General features: G+C 50.5%; 4 protein-coding genes across 4 annotated transcripts; 3 read left to right on the top strand and 1 right to left on the bottom strand.

The window, feature by feature from the left end:
• Positions 1-2,389: 2,389 nt before the first annotated feature.
• Positions 2,390-4,069, top strand: PV10_07617 (uncharacterized protein; the record flags this gene model as incomplete). Its single annotated transcript, XM_016372540.1, has 5 exons — positions 2,390-2,570; positions 2,622-2,869; positions 2,922-3,725; positions 3,778-3,821; positions 3,871-4,069. The coding sequence occupies 5 exons, from the start codon at positions 2,390-2,392 to the stop codon at positions 4,067-4,069; spliced, it is 1,476 nt and encodes a 491-aa protein (XP_016221872.1).
• A 394-nt stretch (positions 4,070-4,463) lies between these two features.
• On the top strand, positions 4,464-6,328 carry PV10_07616 (uncharacterized protein). The gene is made up of 2 exons (XM_016372539.1): positions 4,464-4,579; positions 4,631-6,328. The coding sequence occupies exons 1-2, from the start codon at positions 4,561-4,563 to the stop codon at positions 6,088-6,090; spliced, it is 1,479 nt and encodes a 492-aa protein (XP_016221871.1). The 5' UTR covers positions 4,464-4,560; the 3' UTR covers positions 6,091-6,328.
• A 1,767-nt stretch (positions 6,329-8,095) lies between these two features.
• Positions 8,096-15,678, top strand: PV10_07615 (uncharacterized protein). Its single transcript, XM_016372538.1, has 4 exons — positions 8,096-8,642; positions 8,700-8,870; positions 8,931-14,693; positions 14,744-15,678. The coding sequence occupies exons 1-4, from the start codon at positions 8,454-8,456 to the stop codon at positions 15,485-15,487; spliced, it is 6,867 nt and encodes a 2,288-aa protein (XP_016221870.1). The 5' UTR covers positions 8,096-8,453; the 3' UTR covers positions 15,488-15,678.
• PV10_07614 (uncharacterized protein) lies at positions 15,605-17,564 on the bottom strand. The gene has a single exon (XM_016372537.1). The coding sequence runs from the start codon at positions 16,801-16,803 to the stop codon at positions 15,871-15,873; it is 933 nt and encodes a 310-aa protein (XP_016221869.1). The 5' UTR covers positions 16,804-17,564; the 3' UTR covers positions 15,605-15,870.
• Positions 17,565-17,566: the final 2 nt, after the last annotated feature.

Raw genomic sequence — 17,566 nt, 5'->3', positions numbered from 1 at the left:
GCGGGAGTTCACTCACTCATATTAGATCCCGCCACCGGCAATATAACAGGGAAATTGTAGAAAATCACCACAATGATGGCAAAGATCACAGTTACGATATTGACTAACCAACCGATCGGATTATACAGCTTGAAAGGTCTGTCAATTGGCAGGAAAGAATGAGACCGTTTGCGGTACATGAGTAAAGCGGCAGGAATGGCGTAGGTGACTTGTTGGAGGATCAAACTAGTGCCGATGAATGCGTTGAATGCCGTAGACGAGCCGAGGAAGATACAGCCGATGATGAAGACGACCAAGGCATTTGCTAGGAGTGCCCACACAGGGACACCCAAGGAAGGATGGATGGTACCCATGAATTTGGATCCAAGTAGGGCATTGTCTCTTGCAAAGGACCATGTCAGTCGGGAAGCTGTCTGCTGAACGGCAATCAGCGCCACCGTTGCAGCAGTCAGCAGGATTGCCATGAAGGTGGTTGCTGCGGCCTTGGATTTGGATGCTTGATACCAGATCTCGTAGGCGGGAACCCTAGTCATGGGTTAGAATCCTAGACACTGATCGATAGTTCGGTAGAAAAAGAGCTTACGCTGTAGGTGTACTGAGAACGGCGTCAAAGTCGGCAATGCCGTATGTCATGGTGACTGCAAAGGTGAAACTAGTGATGAAGCCAATGACCAAGGTACTGATGATGGCTCTGGGAACCACTCTCGCTGGGTTTTTGCATTCTTCAGCAAGATGGATTGCCCCATCGATTCCGGCATACATGTAATTCGGCGATACCAATCCAGTGAGAAAGCTGACGCCGTCGCTCCAGCCGCTTTCGTTGACGAATGTACTCCAGACGAATGCGGCATCTTGTTTTGGTGAGCTGCGTACCAGGCATGTCACAATGATGGTGAAGAAGCCAGTGAGGGTGACGACGACTATTGATATGGTTTAGACCGTGAGATTTACCGGTGGAGTTGGACTTCTTGTTTGACTTACATGATACATCATTGACCCACATGGTCTTCTTGAGGGTGAAAATGTTGTGGATGCAGACAAGGAGGTTGAAGACCTGGTATACGAGAAAGTAATGCCATGTCTCTGGAACATAGTCGGGTTGGTAGAAGATGACCATCCCGAGGATGACCTGAGCGATGATGATGGCAATACCTGCGGTCGTGGATATCCAGGCATATACATTGGTGACTCCACAGGCGTAGCTCTGCTGAAGTGTTAGTAAAGAATGGTATAGGAGAGACGCGTGGAAGGTTGGCGTACTAAGATACGGGCAGGTCTAGCAGGAGTCAAGATCGAAGTCCAATGATACCTGGGAGGTAGAGGTTTAGTATAAGAGGGACTCATATTTCAAATGGTGGTAACATCACTCACTGTCCTCCAGCAGTCGGATATACCGAGGCCAACTCAGCCATGGTCAATCCACTACACCCAACCATGATGAAGACGACGATGACGCCGTAGATCAGAGTGACGGCACCTCCTTGAGCAATAGTAAGAGCCATCGTGGCTGCTACTCCAGCCCAGCTGTTGCAGATGTTCCATCCCACACATATGATATCCAGTGGTCCAATGTCTCGCTCGGTTTCTTGAGAAAGCCCGAGGGTAGCGAGGTCGGCGGTACGAAAGACGCCTTCTTGGTGCGATGGCTCTAGAATGCAAGTGATATGTTAGATGATCCAACTCAGTGGAACCACACGCCTTTGGAAGTGTTGCAGGGATCACCTACCAAGCTTCATATCGTTAGAGACATCATGGAGTCCTGCATTGCTCTTGCTCGATTCCTCGAATCCCATTCTGTGTACAAGTGACAGCTAATGGCCGTCAAACATTCGATAGAGATGGAAGGGAAACACATCATTTCAAGCAGAGAAAGGGCAGTTCCAGCTCTAATATGCTGTGTTCACCTCGCCAGTCCAACGCGGTATTGGAGTGAACGCATCGTATTCCAGGGCATATGACCCCAGGTCGATCGGTGGAGCATCCAGGGTGAACCAATCAGACGGGGATATGGTCATCCCAATTAGGAAGTTTAAGTGAGCGGCGTACAAGACACGACCAATTTAGGTTGTGAAGGAAGCATGTTGACTAACTCGAATAGGCACTCTTCGCCAGCCTGAGATGATGAGGAGCGGAGGGGTCCGCTCCAGGTTGTTGGATCCATGAGTCCAGACATCGTTACCCAAGTACTTAGCGAATCTTTGGTCTTTGACTTATCTGCCTGTTCGCAAAAAGGAAGGAGAGTCTTTGAAAAGTTCGAGCTTGGCCAGCAAGTCTGAAGCATATAACTTTGGACGACTTGCCAGCATTTAGTGCATCTGGAATTTCACCCAAGTCCTCATCAGCAGCATATCAATTGTCTTTTAGTTCCCGTACTGTTCACTTCTGCAAAATGGCCAGATCTCGCGAGGGCTGGCAATGGTCTCCAAATGGTACTCTTCAGCAAGGACTTCCTTCAATAGGGGTCATCCAGCCGCCTCGCAATGTGGGCAAAACGAGTGAAGTATTCGACGTCATTGTCATTGGCTCCGGTTATACTGGTCTGACTGCTGCAAGAGATGCAACGACCTCAGGTGAGTTTTGCATACAAAGTCATCAACGTGGCTTGCTTACGTATGGCTTAGGCTTGAAGACTCTCCTTCTAGAGGGAAGAGATCGCATTGGAGGGCGAACCTGGTCATCAAACATTGATGGCTATCCGTTTGAAATGGGTGGCACTTGGGTGCACTGGTTCCAACCACATGTGTATCGCGAATTGTCGAGATATGGCATGATCGATCAACTTGTACATTCCACCGACTATAGCAAGAAGCACAATTTCTTTAGCTTCGCAACGAGGTCGGGTCGAAGGGAGATGAGCCACGAAGAAGAAGTAAGCCAATTCGAATGCAACCCGGACGTTTGGCAATACTGACCAGATGAAGGATGAGCTATTTGCGCGTGCGGTGCAAAAGTTTGTGAATGTTGACGGCAATTATGGCAAGACGGTTATGCCATTCCCTTTCAATGCACACTGGAACAAGGATGTCTTGCAGTATGCGAACATGTCTTTCGCCGACCGGATCGCTCAGATTCAACACGATCTGTCCGAAGATGAGCAGCACGCAATTGAGAGTTTCGCCTTACTGTGCAGCGGAGGCACTCGAGACAACTCTGCCTTCCTTGACTTCCTGCGTTGGTGGGCGGCTGGTAATTATGATTATAAAACCTTGCTTGACACTATTATCATCTTCAAGCTCAAGTGTGGTCAGTCTGGATTTGCAATCCGTTTCTTCAAAGAGGCCCTAGAAACGCAGAACTTGGCATATGCTTTCAACACGGCAGTGTCTCGTGTTGACGGAACGGGTGATGTCGTTCGTGTTCTTACCAAGGAAGGGGACGAATTCCAGGCCAAACGAGTTATCTGCACGGTTCCTCTAAACGTGCTTAACAAAGTGGACTTCAACCCACCGTTAAACCAGGCCAAGCGAGAAGCTTCCGCTTTGAAGCATGTCAATCAGTGCGTCAAGGTTCATGCAGAAATCAAGGATCCAGAAATGCGATCATGGAGTGGTGTCACATATCCGAACAACAAACTGGTGATTGGTCTCGCCGATGGGACCACTCCAGCAGGAAACACACACTGTGTCTTTTTTGGATGTGATGCCAACCATATACATGCCGACGAAAACATCCAGGAAACGTTGAAAGCTGTCAAGTCCTTCGCGCCTATGGATGTCGAAAGATTGGTAAGTGAAATAGCCTCAGGATCAAGGAATTGCAATTAACTCAACGACATAGGTCTTCCATAACTGGTCCAAGGATGAATTCGCCGAGGGAGCATGGTAAGTAAACAAGCTAGGGTCATTGAGAAACAACTGACATGTAAAACAGGGTCTGGTATCGGCCAGGAATGGAAGTCAAATACCTTGAAGGTCTTCGTGAAAGGCAAGGTGCCATCCTCTTTGCCAACTCGGATTGGGCTGCAGGAGGATGGCGTAGTTTCATTGATGGAGCTATTCAATCAGGGACAGAAGCAGCATTGACGGTCAAGGAGGAGCTGCTGAGCCGATCGCCTACATCTCGCCTTTGATGTTGGAAGTCTCTTTAGGAGCGAGATACTGTATACCGTTATATCGTAGGCGTGTCGTACATTGGGAATCTTCACTTAGCGAAAGATAGGACTTTATTCACATGATACATTCTGGTAGCTCGATCCATGAGGTCAAGTCGTGACTGTTGAAACCTACAAGGCTGACATAGAGAATATTGGAATTTGAACGAGACATATATACAGATAATGTAGACAATTCTCTGGCCTGCTCTGCGTCTACATATCAAGAGTCTGATATCTCGCCTCCTCTCTTGGCCAGTGCAAATACACATCACGTGACGCAGAGGGGGTGGAGTGGGGGGAGGCTGCCGAGGAACGCCGAACCAACTTCAAGTTCTGTTCTTCCCAACATGGACAATCCTGAGTCAGTATCCAACATTCCTAACACCACAGGTTCCTGACTCGTGCTGAAGACGCTCAAATGATGAGGGCCCAGGTCGCCCACTTGTGTAGACTGACACTTGGACTCCATGCCCAAACTCAAATCCGGTACGTGTTGTGACATTCAAAGTCAAGATGCGATGACTAAGTGTGTCTCAGGCTGCCATATCTGTTCGCAGAGGCGTGTCAAATGTGATGGGACCCGACCAGCCTGCAACAAATGTACAGCAAAGGGGCTAGAATGCTCAGGCTATGGCATCCGATATAGGTTCAACGATGGCCTAGCCGCGCGAGGCAAGTTGAAAGGTCGGGTCCGATCCTTCGATGATGAATCCAATCACTCTGGTGTCTCTGAACAGCGGCAGCAACCCCTCCCGGATCTCGTTTGGGCAGATACCTTTATCTCGCCTCTACAATCACCAATGCCGCAGGATGCACCTAGTCCATCAGTCTTCAATCCTCTTTCTGACGCCCTGACGCTGAGTCCTAGTGATTTGATAGTTGACGATCCCAGTCTGCTCGTTCCGGATGGCCAGGAAGGTTGTCTTGAGGAATCAGACGATGGACAATCGTCTCTAATGCTACTGAAGTCTGGTGACTTTTCACCGCAATATCTACCCCAGGGCTACATTGATAACTCGTTCATCATCTCGCCTCCAAGAGAGACCATCCCGCGCTATCTGGAAGCCCTATCATCACAACATCGAGAATTCTTCTCTCATTTCTCTAGCGCTGTCGCCCCTGTAATGGTGGTGCTGGACGGCAAGTTCAACGGCTATCGAGACTTGATTCTCCCCATGGCATACGAAGACGATCTCGTCAAGTCCGCCGTGTCGGTGGTGTCCATGTACCACCTCGCCGCTCAAAGGCCAGAACTGCAGCACCGAGCCGATGCAGGACTACAGAGCATTATTCGAAACCTCCGACATCGAGCGGATCCGTCATCCTCCAACGCGAACCTTCTCGACCTGTCTGCATGGACGACCATTATTGTTTTATTAACTGGCGAGACCGTCACCGGAGGGAATAACCTCCCCATCCTCTTCCGGCTATTACAGCATCTAGCCGCTGCCAACACACGCGACGGACAAGATTCCGCCATGCACGCGTTCTTGAAGGAGCAAACACGAATGATGACACTTTTTGCCCAGCCTCTCCTCGGCGAGGTTTCGGGCACATCCACATTATCCGCTCACGACAAGTACTTCGACTTCATCTCCAACGCCGCAGTCTTCTTCCCCGGCCTCGCACCACAGATCGCCCTGTACAAAACAGCCATCCGCAGTGCGTGTAGGATTTACTTGACGCGCGTCACCAAAGCACCTCCTCATTCCGAAACCGTCCCCATTCTCGAGGAACTCAAGGATCTCTGTCTCAACATCCAGCCTGGCCAGCCAGGTCATCATGCATTGGTATGGGCATATTTCATTGCCGCTGCCGAGAGTTCGACGTTTGAACATCGCAATTTCTTCACCTTGCGACTTCAGGAAGTTTATTCGTGGACAAGGTTTCATAATATTCCTACGGCTCTCGCAGCGTTGCAGGAATTGTGGAAGATTCAGGGCGAGAGAAGGTGGACTGAAGTCTTACCAGAAGTCATGCCTGTGTTCATTATTTGAGCCTTGTTGATCTTCCAATTGTGTCTTGGTGTATTCGAGACCATGGAAAGGAAGCAGAACCCTATATATCTACCATTCATTTACACTCTACAGCCATTGGATCGATGATGCAACCAAGCTATTGCCAGAACTACGGGGGAATCTTATCATTAATTGTGAAACAAACGTGCCGTTTGCTCGATTCAGGTGAGTAACAGGGGATTAATGATAGAGACTATGGTCCGCGTTGTGATCTGATACGCTACTTCAAGCAAATTTGAATGGTTTGTGTCTGACCTGACATCGACAGCGACGATGGAGTCATGGCAGGAGCCCACCTCCATTTCCGCTAACTTAAAGGGGTTTCTCTTCGACCACTTGGTGTCCATGCCGCATGATAGCCATGACTGTTCATCAGCGTCCTTTATACACAGCCGATATCGATATAAGTTCTCAGGGCGCCCTGTTTGTCCGTGTGAGAGATTGTTATATTTGGTGACAGCCCGTCAGCTTTTAAAAGCACCAGCCTGAGATAATGATTGGTCCTATCATCACGTGGAATAAATCTGCATCTGGTGGCACGTGTGTTTGGCTGAACACTAGCGCGTCAGGTTGGTGACGGCGCTAACCGGATCGAATCAGCTGGGGGCCTCAACACCCAAATTTAGTGACTTGACGAGATCCTAGATCCCGAGGGGCAGCCTGATTTGTTTACCCCTTGAGGGGCCAGGGTCATGGCTCAAATGCATGGCAATAAAGAATGACATTGTCTCAGGCGTGGCATCGAGATCTATATACCGGAGAATTAATGAAGAAATACTTGAACAAAGATACATTCTTCTAAGAGACATATTATCCAATGGTACCCGTCACTTTTTCCATCTTGCTTGCACCAAAAACTCAAACACGACCCGGAGTCCGAAATTGTGTGTCAACTGGGGACGGACTCCGCTCGAGTGCGCCACATCGAAGTAGCTCGATCGGAACCGCCCCTTTCGAGCCCCAGCTGGTATTTGAGGCTGAAATAGATAAGGGAGATGACAAGGAGATGATTATCGTCGCCGCAAGGATGGGAAGAGAGTGACGAGTCAAAGTCGTGCAGGGTCGTATCGCCATATCATTACATTTTGTGCATGCCGGCCCTTGCCTCCAAGGCACACGCAGAGCAACACGGGGTGTAGTGTTTGGTGCCGGGTGGTTTTCTGTTGGATTTCCATTTGCCCGTGGAGAGCTTGGGGAATGACGGGTGTGGCAATGAGATCATAGTGGTGAGTTTGTGGTTTTCTCCAGCGATCGCCACGACCTCTCCTCAGCATCATCCTCGGCCTCAACAAGCCGGGAGATGGAGTGGCAGGTCGCAGGGAAAATTTGTTGGAGTTGGGGTTGAGGAAGTTTCGAGCGGGTGGTGAGGGTCTTTCTTTGATGGGAATCTTAGGGGAGCTGTAGTGGATCGTCAAAGTCCCGAATAGCGAATGGCCGTGGGCAAGATCGACACTTATGGGCAACCCAAGGGTAACAGGACCAATGACTGTGCGGGGTGTGACGGTTGGCCCTGCGCCCAATTCACCCCAGTAGTACGCAGTAAGGATCCCCCCAACTCAACATATGCGTACTCCGTATGCCTAGCTAAATGTACGGGTGGTACCCTTGGGCCCTGCGCCCGCCAACCGCCAACTGCCACCAACCGGGGGCCTCCCTTTGCACGGGTCTCGTCTTGGTCGTGCAAACAGGTGCAGCGACACCTCGACACTCGTTCACACAGATAGACCGACACCCAGACACGGTGCGAAAGACACGGTGTTTCTTCATCCAAGCAGTCCCACGGAAACCCTAACTTTAGATTGGTCGCTGGGCACCACCTGGTGCAGAAGGGACTTGGATCCAACAATTAAAAATGTCCTTGAGAATGACACCCCTGGTCACTTAGCTACTGTAGCTCTGATCTCATCTTCGCTGTAAGTAGTTCGTAGTTCGCCGTGTGGTGGGAAATCATATTGTTGTACTGGGTCCTCTGCCATATTATTTACTTTTCTGCACCCGCTTAGCCCCAGACCGTCTTATAGCTGCACCTTCCTCGCTGCCCACGTTTGACCATCTTACATACATTGTCCCCTCCAACTCCTCTCTTCCTCTCCTTCTTAATAGTCGTTGACTGCTTCTTACATCTCTTCTTGTTCCAACTCTTCTCACATTGCCCCCGACCTTTTCGTTCCTTACCTCTCTGTGTCACTCTCGACCGAGCCGCACATACTGACGTACTATATTCCCCCGACTCCTTTTTCCTCCAACGCACCGACGAGTTCGACTTGACCACCCGTCCTCTTCGTCTGCGTCCTTTTCCCTTACTCTCGGTTGCATGATACAGTCTTACCAGTCCCGTCATCATGGCTTCCAACGTCAACGGGGTTAATGGCTCCCGGAAATCCACACTCGTCAACGGCTCGCCGAGTTCCTGGCAGGCCAAACATCCCATTGCTTCTCATTTTATTGGGGGTAGCAGATTAGAAACAGCTCCTCCGAGCAAGGTCAAGGACTTTGTTCAGGAGCATGATGGTCACTCTGCCATTACATCCGTAAGTTGAACGCAGACCACTATTTCTCTCGAATCAGTGCTCACACGACTTTTTCAGGTACTGATTGCCAACAACGGCATTGCTGCGGTCAAAGAAATCCGTTCAGTGCGGAAATGGGCCTACGAGACCTTTGGCGACGAACGTGCCATTCAGTTCACCGTCATGGCCACTCCAGAAGATTTGCAGGCCAACGCAGATTATATCAGAATGGCAGATCAATACGTTGAGGTATGCAGGCAGTGGTCCCTTCCAGACCCAAATACAATGCAATTGACCGCGTTTTTTTAGGTTCCTGGTGGCACAAACAACAATAACTATGCCAACGTTGAGCTGATCGTCGATATTGCCGAACGCATGAACGTCCACGCCGTATGGGCTGGCTGGGGTCATGCCTCAGAGAATCCCAAGCTCCCAGAATCTCTTGCCGCCTCGCCCAAGAAAATCATCTTTATCGGTCCTCCTGGCTCAGCCATGCGTTCCCTCGGTGACAAGATCTCTTCCACAATCGTTGCACAGCACGCCAAAGTCCCATGTATTCCCTGGTCAGGTGAAGGCGTGGACTCGGTCGAAATTGACGACAATGGGATCGTGACCGTAAGAGACGATATATATGACAAAGGCTGTGTCCATTCTCCTCAAGAAGGTCTCGAAGCTGCCAAGAAGATCGGTTTTCCCGTCATGGTGAAGGCCTCAGAGGGTGGTGGTGGCAAAGGAATTCGAAAAGTCGAGAACGAACAAGAGTTTGTCTCCCTGTACAATGCCGCTGCGAGTGAAATTCCCGGCTCTCCCATCTTCATCATGAAGCTGGCTGGAAATGCTCGACATTTGGAAGTCCAGCTTTTGGCCGATCAGTATGGAAACAACATCTCCCTCTTTGGCAGAGATTGCTCCGTCCAGCGCAGACATCAAAAGATCATCGAAGAGGCTCCCGTTACCATTGCCAATCCCGAGACCTTCCACAGGATGGAGGAAGCTGCCGTCAGGCTGGGAGAGTTGGTCGGATACGTCTCCGCCGGTACCGTCGAATATCTCTATTCCCACTCCGATGACAAATTCTATTTCCTCGAGCTCAACCCCCGTCTTCAGGTCGAACATCCCACCACCGAAATGGTGAGTGGCGTCAATCTACCCGCCGCTCAGCTTCAGGTCGCCATGGGTATCCCATTGCACAGAATCCGTGACATTCGTTTGTTATACGGCGTGGATCCTCATCGCTCCACCGAGATTGATTTCCATTTCAAGAACGAAGCCAGCTTGAAGACCCAGAGACGGCCTCAGCCCAAGGGCCACACAACTGCCTGCCGTATTACCTCCGAAGATCCCGGCGAGGGCTTCAAGCCTTCCAGCGGTACCATGCACGACCTCAACTTCAGGTCTAGCTCAAACGTTTGGGGTTATTTCTCCGTCAGTTCCGCATCTAGCATTCATAGCTTCTCCGACAGTCAATTCGGACACATCTTTGCCTACGGAGAGAATCGCTCGGCGTCTCGAAAACACATGGTTGTCGCCTTGAAGGAGCTGTCCATTCGGGGTGACTTCAGAACCACCATCGAATACCTCATCAAGTTGCTGGAAACCCCCGCCTTCGAGGACAACACCATCACCACTGGCTGGTTGGATCAATTGATTACCAATAAGTTGACTGCTGAGCGACCGGATCGAATGCTGGCCATTATTGCTGGTGCCTTGACCAAGGCTCATATTGCCAGTGAAGCGAGCATTGATGAATATCGCAAAGGTCTCGAGAAGGGTCAAGTGCCCTCCAAGGACGTCCTCAAGACCGTCTTTCCTATCGACTTCATCTACGAAGGCCAGCGATACAAATTCACAGCTACCAGGGCCAGTCTCGACAGTTACCACATCTTTATCAACGGCTCAAAATGCCTGGTCGGCGTTCGAGCCTTGGCTGATGGAGGCCTTCTCATGCTCTTGGCAGGTCGATCCCACAGTATCTACTGGAAGGAGGAAGCTACTGCCATCCGTGTCAGCGTTGATAGCAAGACTTGCTTGCTCGAGCAGGAAAATGACCCTACTCAGCTCAGAACTCCATCTCCCGGCAAATTGGTCAAGTTTACTGTGGACAATGGAGCCCATGTCAATGCTGGTCAGGCATTTGCCGAGGTCGAGGTCATGAAAATGTACATGCCTCTTATTGCACAGGAAGATGGTGTCGTCCAGTTCATCAAACAGCCAGGAGCCACCCTCGAGGCTGGTGATATTCTCGGTATCCTGGCTCTGGACGACCCATCCAGAGTCAAGACTGCCGAGACATTCACGGGCCATCTCCCTGATTTGGGCCCACCGCAAATCGTCGGAGACAAGCCACATCAGAAGTTTGGCCTGGCTCTCAGTACCTTGCAAAATATCCTCATGGGCTTTGACAATCAAGTCATCATGAACTCCACCCTCAAGGAGTTGATTACCGTACTCAGAGATCCAGAATTGCCATACGGTCTTTGGCAAGTCAGATCATCTGCCCTCCACTCGAGAACTCCACCCAAGCTTGATGCTCAACTGGAGCAGATCGTCGACAGAGCCCATTCGCGTCACGCAGAATTCCCCGCTAAACAGCTCCAGAAGGCCATCAACCGATTCGCGGAAGAGAATCTGTCCTCAGCTGAGGCTACTGCTCTCCATGCGACTCTCGCGCCCCTGGAGGACGTCAACGCCGAATTCGCCGATGGATTGAAGGTCCACGAGTTTTCCGTTTTCGTCGGTTTGCTCGATAAATACACCGAAGTTGAGAGATTATTCGCTTCTGGTAGCCACAGAGACGAGGATGTTATCTTGCAACTTCGAGACAAGAACAAGGATGACATCCTCTCCGTCGCTTACACCGTTTTGTCACATACACGTGTTGCATCCAAGAACAACCTAGTCATTGCCATTCTCGACCTTTATCGTCCCAATCAGCCCAATGTTGGGAACGTCGCCAAATACTTCCGCCCTGCCCTCCGCCGTCTCACCGAGCTCGAGTCGCGACCCACTGCCAAGGTCGCTCTCAAAGCCCGTGAGCTGCTGATCCTGTGCGCTTTGCCATCACTTGAAGAGCGAGCTTCGCAAATGGAACACATTCTCAAGTCATCCGTGGTTGACTCCAAGTATGGCGAGACTGGTTGGGAGCATCGTGAGCCGGATCTGGACATCCTCAAAGAAGTTGTCGACTCGCGTTACACTGTCTTCGATGTGTTGCCCCTCTTCTTTGCCCACAGCGATCCTTGGGTTGGTCTGGCCGCTCTCGAGGTCTACATCCGCCGCGCCTACCGTGCTTACACGGTGAAAGAGGTTGGATATCACAATGACGTCGATCCACCATTCTATCTCTCTTGGGACTTTGTCTTGCGCAAAGTTGGTCAATCAGAGTTTGGCCTGCCTTTGGCCTCGTCATTCCCCTCCGGACAGGCCACTCCATCCCAGCAGGGTAACCCGTTCAAGAGGATTTCTTCTGTGAGCGACTTGTCATATCTGAACAAGATTCAAGGTGATGACGAACCTTCTCGTAAAGGTGTTATTGCTCCTTGCCATTATCTCGACGAAGCAGATGACACCCTCTCGCGGGCTCTGGAGGCCTTCCCCAAGGGTGTCAAGGAAAAACGACCCAGCCAGCCTTACCTTATGCCTACCCTCGAAAGCCAACGAAGACCTCAGAAAGCTGAGACCCCTCCTGAGGATGATCTGACAAACGTCTGCAATATCGCTATTCGCGACATCGAAGACCTGACCGATGATGAAATCTCCTCGCGCCTCGTAGGTATCATCGCAGACTACAAGACAGAGCTTTTGGCAAGAAAGGTTCGTCGTGTCACATTCATTTGTGGCCACAAGGAAGGAACCTACCCTGGCTACTTTACTTTCCGTGGACCATCCTTTGAGGAAGACCAGAGCATTCGTCATAATGAGCCTGCCCTCGCCTTCCAGCTTGAACTCGGAAGACTTTCCAGATTCAAAATCAAGCCCGTGTTCACCGAAAACAGAAACATTCATGTCTATGAAGCTACCGGCAAAGGCATCGACAGTGATAAGGTTGTTGATAAGCGTTACTTCACAAGAGCCGTTGTTCGACCAGGGCGTCTTAAGGATGAAATCCCCACTGCTGAGTATCTCATCTCGGAAACCGACCGTCTTGTCAACGACATCTGCGATGCTCTTGAAATTATTGGCAACAACAACTCTGACTTGAATCACATCTTCATCAACTTTACACCAGTGTTCAATCTACAGCCTCGTGATGTTGAGGAGCAGATTGCTGGGTTCTTGGAGCGCTTCTCCAGACGCTTCTTGCGTCTTCGAGTCACTGGCGCCGAGATCAGAATTCTGTGCACGGACCCTGAGACTGGTTTGCCATATCCTCTACGTGTGATCATCACAAATACCTCTGGGTACGTTGTTCAAGTCGAAAGCTATGTCGAGAAGAAATCTCGCAACGGCGAATGGGTCTTTGAAAGCATTGGCGGCACAACCAAGATTGGATCCATGCACTTGCGTCCTGTTTCCACGCCGTACGCCACCAAGGAATGGTTGCAGCCTAAGCGTTACAAGGCTCATTTGATGGGAACTCAATACGTGTATGATTTCCCGGAGCTTTTCCGACAGGCGATTCAAAACAGTTGGGCCAATGCCGTCGCCAAGCACCCCTCGCTCATTGAATCAAGGCCAGAAATTGGAACTTGCGTCGAGTACAATGAACTGGTGCTCGACGATTCCGACAACCTTGCCGAAGTCTCCCGTGAGCCCGGCACCAACAACTGTGGCATGGTTGCATGGTTGTTGACAGCGAAAACACCCGAGTATCCAAGAGGTCGACGATTCATCATTGTGGCCAACGACATTACATACCAAATTGGCTCTTTTGGTCCTCAAGAAGATAATCTGTTCAACAAAGTCACCGAGCTTGCTCGCAAGCTGGGCATTCCTCGCATTTACCTGTCTGCCAACTCAGGTGCTCGTATTGGTATGGCTGATGAGTTGATTCCTCATTTCTCTGTTGCCTGGAATGATGAGGGAAACCCCACCTCTGGTTTCAAGTATCTTTATCTTACTCCTGAAAAGAGGAAACAACTCAAGGATAAAGAAGTCATTACCGAAAAGATCGTCGAGGATGGCGAAGAGCGCCACAAGATCACAACAATCGTCGGTGCCAAAGATGGTTTGGGTGTCGAATGCTTGAGAGGCTCAGGATTGATTGCTGGTGCCACCTCCAAGGCGTATGAGGATATCTTCACCATTACCTTGGTGACTTGCCGTTCCGTTGGTATCGGTGCATACCTAGTCCGCCTTGGACAACGTGCCATCCAGATTGAAGGTCAGCCAATCATTCTCACCGGTGCCCCTGCACTCAACAAGGTGTTGGGCAAGGAAGTCTACACTTCCAACCTCCAACTTGGTGGCACCCAAATCATGTACAAGAACGGTGTTTCTCACATGACTGCCAATGATGATTTCCAGGGTGTCGAGAAGATTGTGGACTGGCTGTCTTTCATCCCAGACAAGAAGGGACAACCTGTTCCAGTGAGCCCGTGCATCGATCCTTGGGATCGTGACATTACGTTTTATCCTCCTCCCCGAGCGCCTTATGATGTCCGTCATCTGATCGCCGGCAAGCAAGATGAGGATGGCTTCTTGTCCGGCCTTTTCGACAAGGACTCTTTCCAGGAGTCTCTTGGCGGCTGGGCCAAGACTGTGGTTGTTGGCCGCGCTCGTCTCGGCGGTATCCCTATGGGTGTCATCGCCGTCGAGACTCGCACAGTGGAGAACGTTAGCCCGGCCGATCCAGCCAACGCCGATTCCATCGAACAGGTTGTTCAGGAAGCGGGTGGTGTCTGGTTCCCCAACTCGGCCTTCAAGACTGCACAGGCATTGAAGGACTTCAACTACGGTGAACAACTCCCTGTCATGATCCTTGCCAACTGGCGTGGCTTCTCTGGTGGTCAAAGAGACATGTTCAACGAGGTTCTCAAGTATGGCTCGTACATTGTCGATGGACTCGTCAAGTACGAGCAGCCCGTATTTGTGTACATTCCACCTTTTGGTGAACTCCGTGGTGGTTCCTGGGTATGTTTATTTCCTTTCTCTCACCAGTCATTCGAAGCTAATTGTTTTAGGTTGTCGTCGATCCTACCATCAACCCTGAGCAAATGGAAATGTATGCTGATGAGGAAGCTCGCGGTGGTGTGCTCGAGCCGGAAGGTATTGTTGGCATCAAGTATCGTCGCGAGAAGCAACTCGAGACCATGGCCAGACTGGACCCAACATATGGTGAATTGAAGGCTCAATCCCTCACAAAGGGACTTACACCTGAGCAGCTCAACAGCATCAAGCTCAAGATGACAGAACGCGAACAGCTCCTAGGACCTATCTACCAGCAGATTGCTATTCAATTTGCTGATCTCCACGATCGTGCCGGCCGCATGCAAGCCAAGGGAACCATTCGGTCTGCACTGAAATGGCAGAATGCGCGTCGCTTCTTCTACTGGCGTCTGCGAAGAAGATTGTCCGAGGAAGTCTTGCTCAAGAAGCTCAACGCTAGCCAAGCTGCCGGTGCTACAACAGTTCCCGCAACTAGTTTGGCACAAAAGGAGACCAACATTGCAATTCTCAAGAACTGGTCTGGTCTCCTTGATGCCGAGTTTGACAAGGACGATCGGAAGGTTGCGGAGTGGTATGAAAGTCACCGCAAAGAGGTGTATGCCAAGATCGATGCCCTCAAGAGTGACGCCATCAGCAAGAAGGTCGCTGAGCTGTTGATGAGCAACAAGGAAGGTGGTTTGAAAGGAGTACGCGAGGTGCTGAGCCTTGTGCCAACGAGTGAGAGGGACTCGTTGGTCAAGTATCTGACCGGCGCTTGAGGTGGTCGAGGGGCAGACAAGTTTGAGCTTGAGACAATGTACCAAAGAATCATGATAGCGTGGCTTTTTGTGTCTGTTGGATGCGCACATGGTCGTGCGTGAGTACGGTTGGGTTTTGCAGAGTTTTTATATTTGGTTTTGATATTTAGCATTCAATTGACGTGCGCATGAATAAAAGTAGATTATACCCATTTCTAGGAATTCCTCCGTGTGTTGTCTGTGAGACTCTTTCTTGAAAGCAATATGTTCAGCGAGGGATTGTCTACGACATGTCCTTCTGATTTTTCCGACGCCAACATATGTATATGCCTCTAGTAGTCTGTCATAGACATGACTCATTTCAATGCTTCGCTCAGTCGACCAATTCTCCCCCAAGTAGCGGTTCAACCTGATTTGTGATCCGAGGGAATGCCAAAATGACGCCAGATAGTCTTCCCGTCCTCAGGGGTTTCAATACCAGGCAGGATCTCTCTTAAGAGCTGATTGACCCCCAAACCTTTATCTTTGGCGGCCTGCCACTGGCGCGGGTAGCCCAAGCTAACCTCCTCGAACCTAACGCCGTCGATCCAGTCGGTACGACGGACGTGCAAGTGACCAGTAACGACGACTTTGGCATTGAATCGTGTATGCCAATCTTCAGTCAAGGTGGTACCACACCATAAACTGAAGCGCGGCACGCTTGGGATGGTGACCAGGTCTTCACGCAAGGGCCAGTGGTTGACGATAATGAGGGGAATGCCTCTACTGACAGCAGCCTCCAAGCGTTCTTCCGCCTTCGCCACTAGAGCCTCGCACCAAGCATCACGCGTCTCGTATGGGTCCGGATGTAGTAGAGCCTCATCAGTGGCGTAGACGTTCTCCTCCATAGCCCATTCTAGGGCACCCGCGCGAGACACGTGCGCCGGCCGGAACGAATAGTCATATAATGTGAAGATCGGACAGATGAGCGCAGGTCCACCTTCGCCTTCCCACTTGACGAACTCGTCCTCAGGCGTGATGACGCCCCATTCATTGGCAATGCGGATACATTCCTGATACTTGAAGTCGCCGCGTAGGTCCTTGTCCAGTTCCTTGTCAGAATCGTCCTCGTGTTTCTGGTTGCCAGGTAATGTGTACAGTTCATGGTTTCCGGGAACCCAAAACACCTGCTTGAAAAGCGAGGTTGTTACTTTAAATGCCTCGACAAGATGCTCCAATCGTTCTCCGACATCGCCACATAGAATCAGACTGTCTTCCGGGTGTGCCGTGATTTCATGCAGAGCTTCGAGGTTCTGCTTGTAGCTGATGTGCAGGTCCGCAATGGCGTATAGACGCATGTCGTCTAGGTTCTGGGGGTCAGAATGTGTCGAGTTCTTCCTGTGGTTGTCTATGACCCTGTCACAGAAAGGGTTCCCCCTGACCAGTCGTTTGGCCCAAGTTAAATTATTCCCCTGCAATGATTGGTTGCTGGGCGGTGTGGCCAGGTAGTCTGACAACTCGTAGGTATAAAGCTCAAAGCGAAGCCGCTTCCGTTGGAACCATGAGGCTACTCCGCTAGTTCAGTGATGTTCAGGTCATAATGGCGGCACACAACTAGGAGGATAATGTTTCCTAAGATCCCGCCATCCACCAAGGACGTTTGTTGCACACCAGAATGATGCTGTGTGCGGGGATTGTTGATTGTGCAACGATGCTGCCGTGCAAATCGTCGTCAATCAAGCTATCTGCGAGCAGGTTTACACTGAGAGACACTAATGTAGACAAGCTGGGGTTTTCGTAAATATCTCGTTGTCGTGTCTTGCAGCTTACCGTTCGACTCGTTTGATATCGTCTCTCGAACCCCAGACTTTTTGGTGGCTTGGGAGTTGTTCCGTTGATATGACGGGAGCGGAAGAACTATTGATCCTTAGCACGTGACTGAGATCACGTGAATTGTATTCCTTCCATGATAGAAAGTCGAAGACCGGCTCCACGATTTTCCGTTCCAGGAAAGCAAGAGAGAGCAAGCACGATGAGACACGGTCAGGATTGATCGTTCAATCCTGCGCCTCAGCTCGTAATCCATGAAAGATTGTTTCTCTTACCTACTGGAAGCACTAT

The sequence above is a fragment of the Exophiala mesophila genome (genome assembly GCF_000836275.1).
Source record: "Exophiala mesophila strain CBS 40295 unplaced genomic scaffold supercont1.5, whole genome shotgun sequence".
NCBI lineage: Eukaryota > Fungi > Ascomycota > Eurotiomycetes > Chaetothyriales > Herpotrichiellaceae > Exophiala > Exophiala mesophila.
Note: the sequence above shows the minus strand (reverse complement) of the source record. Positions and strands in the feature narration are given on the sequence as shown.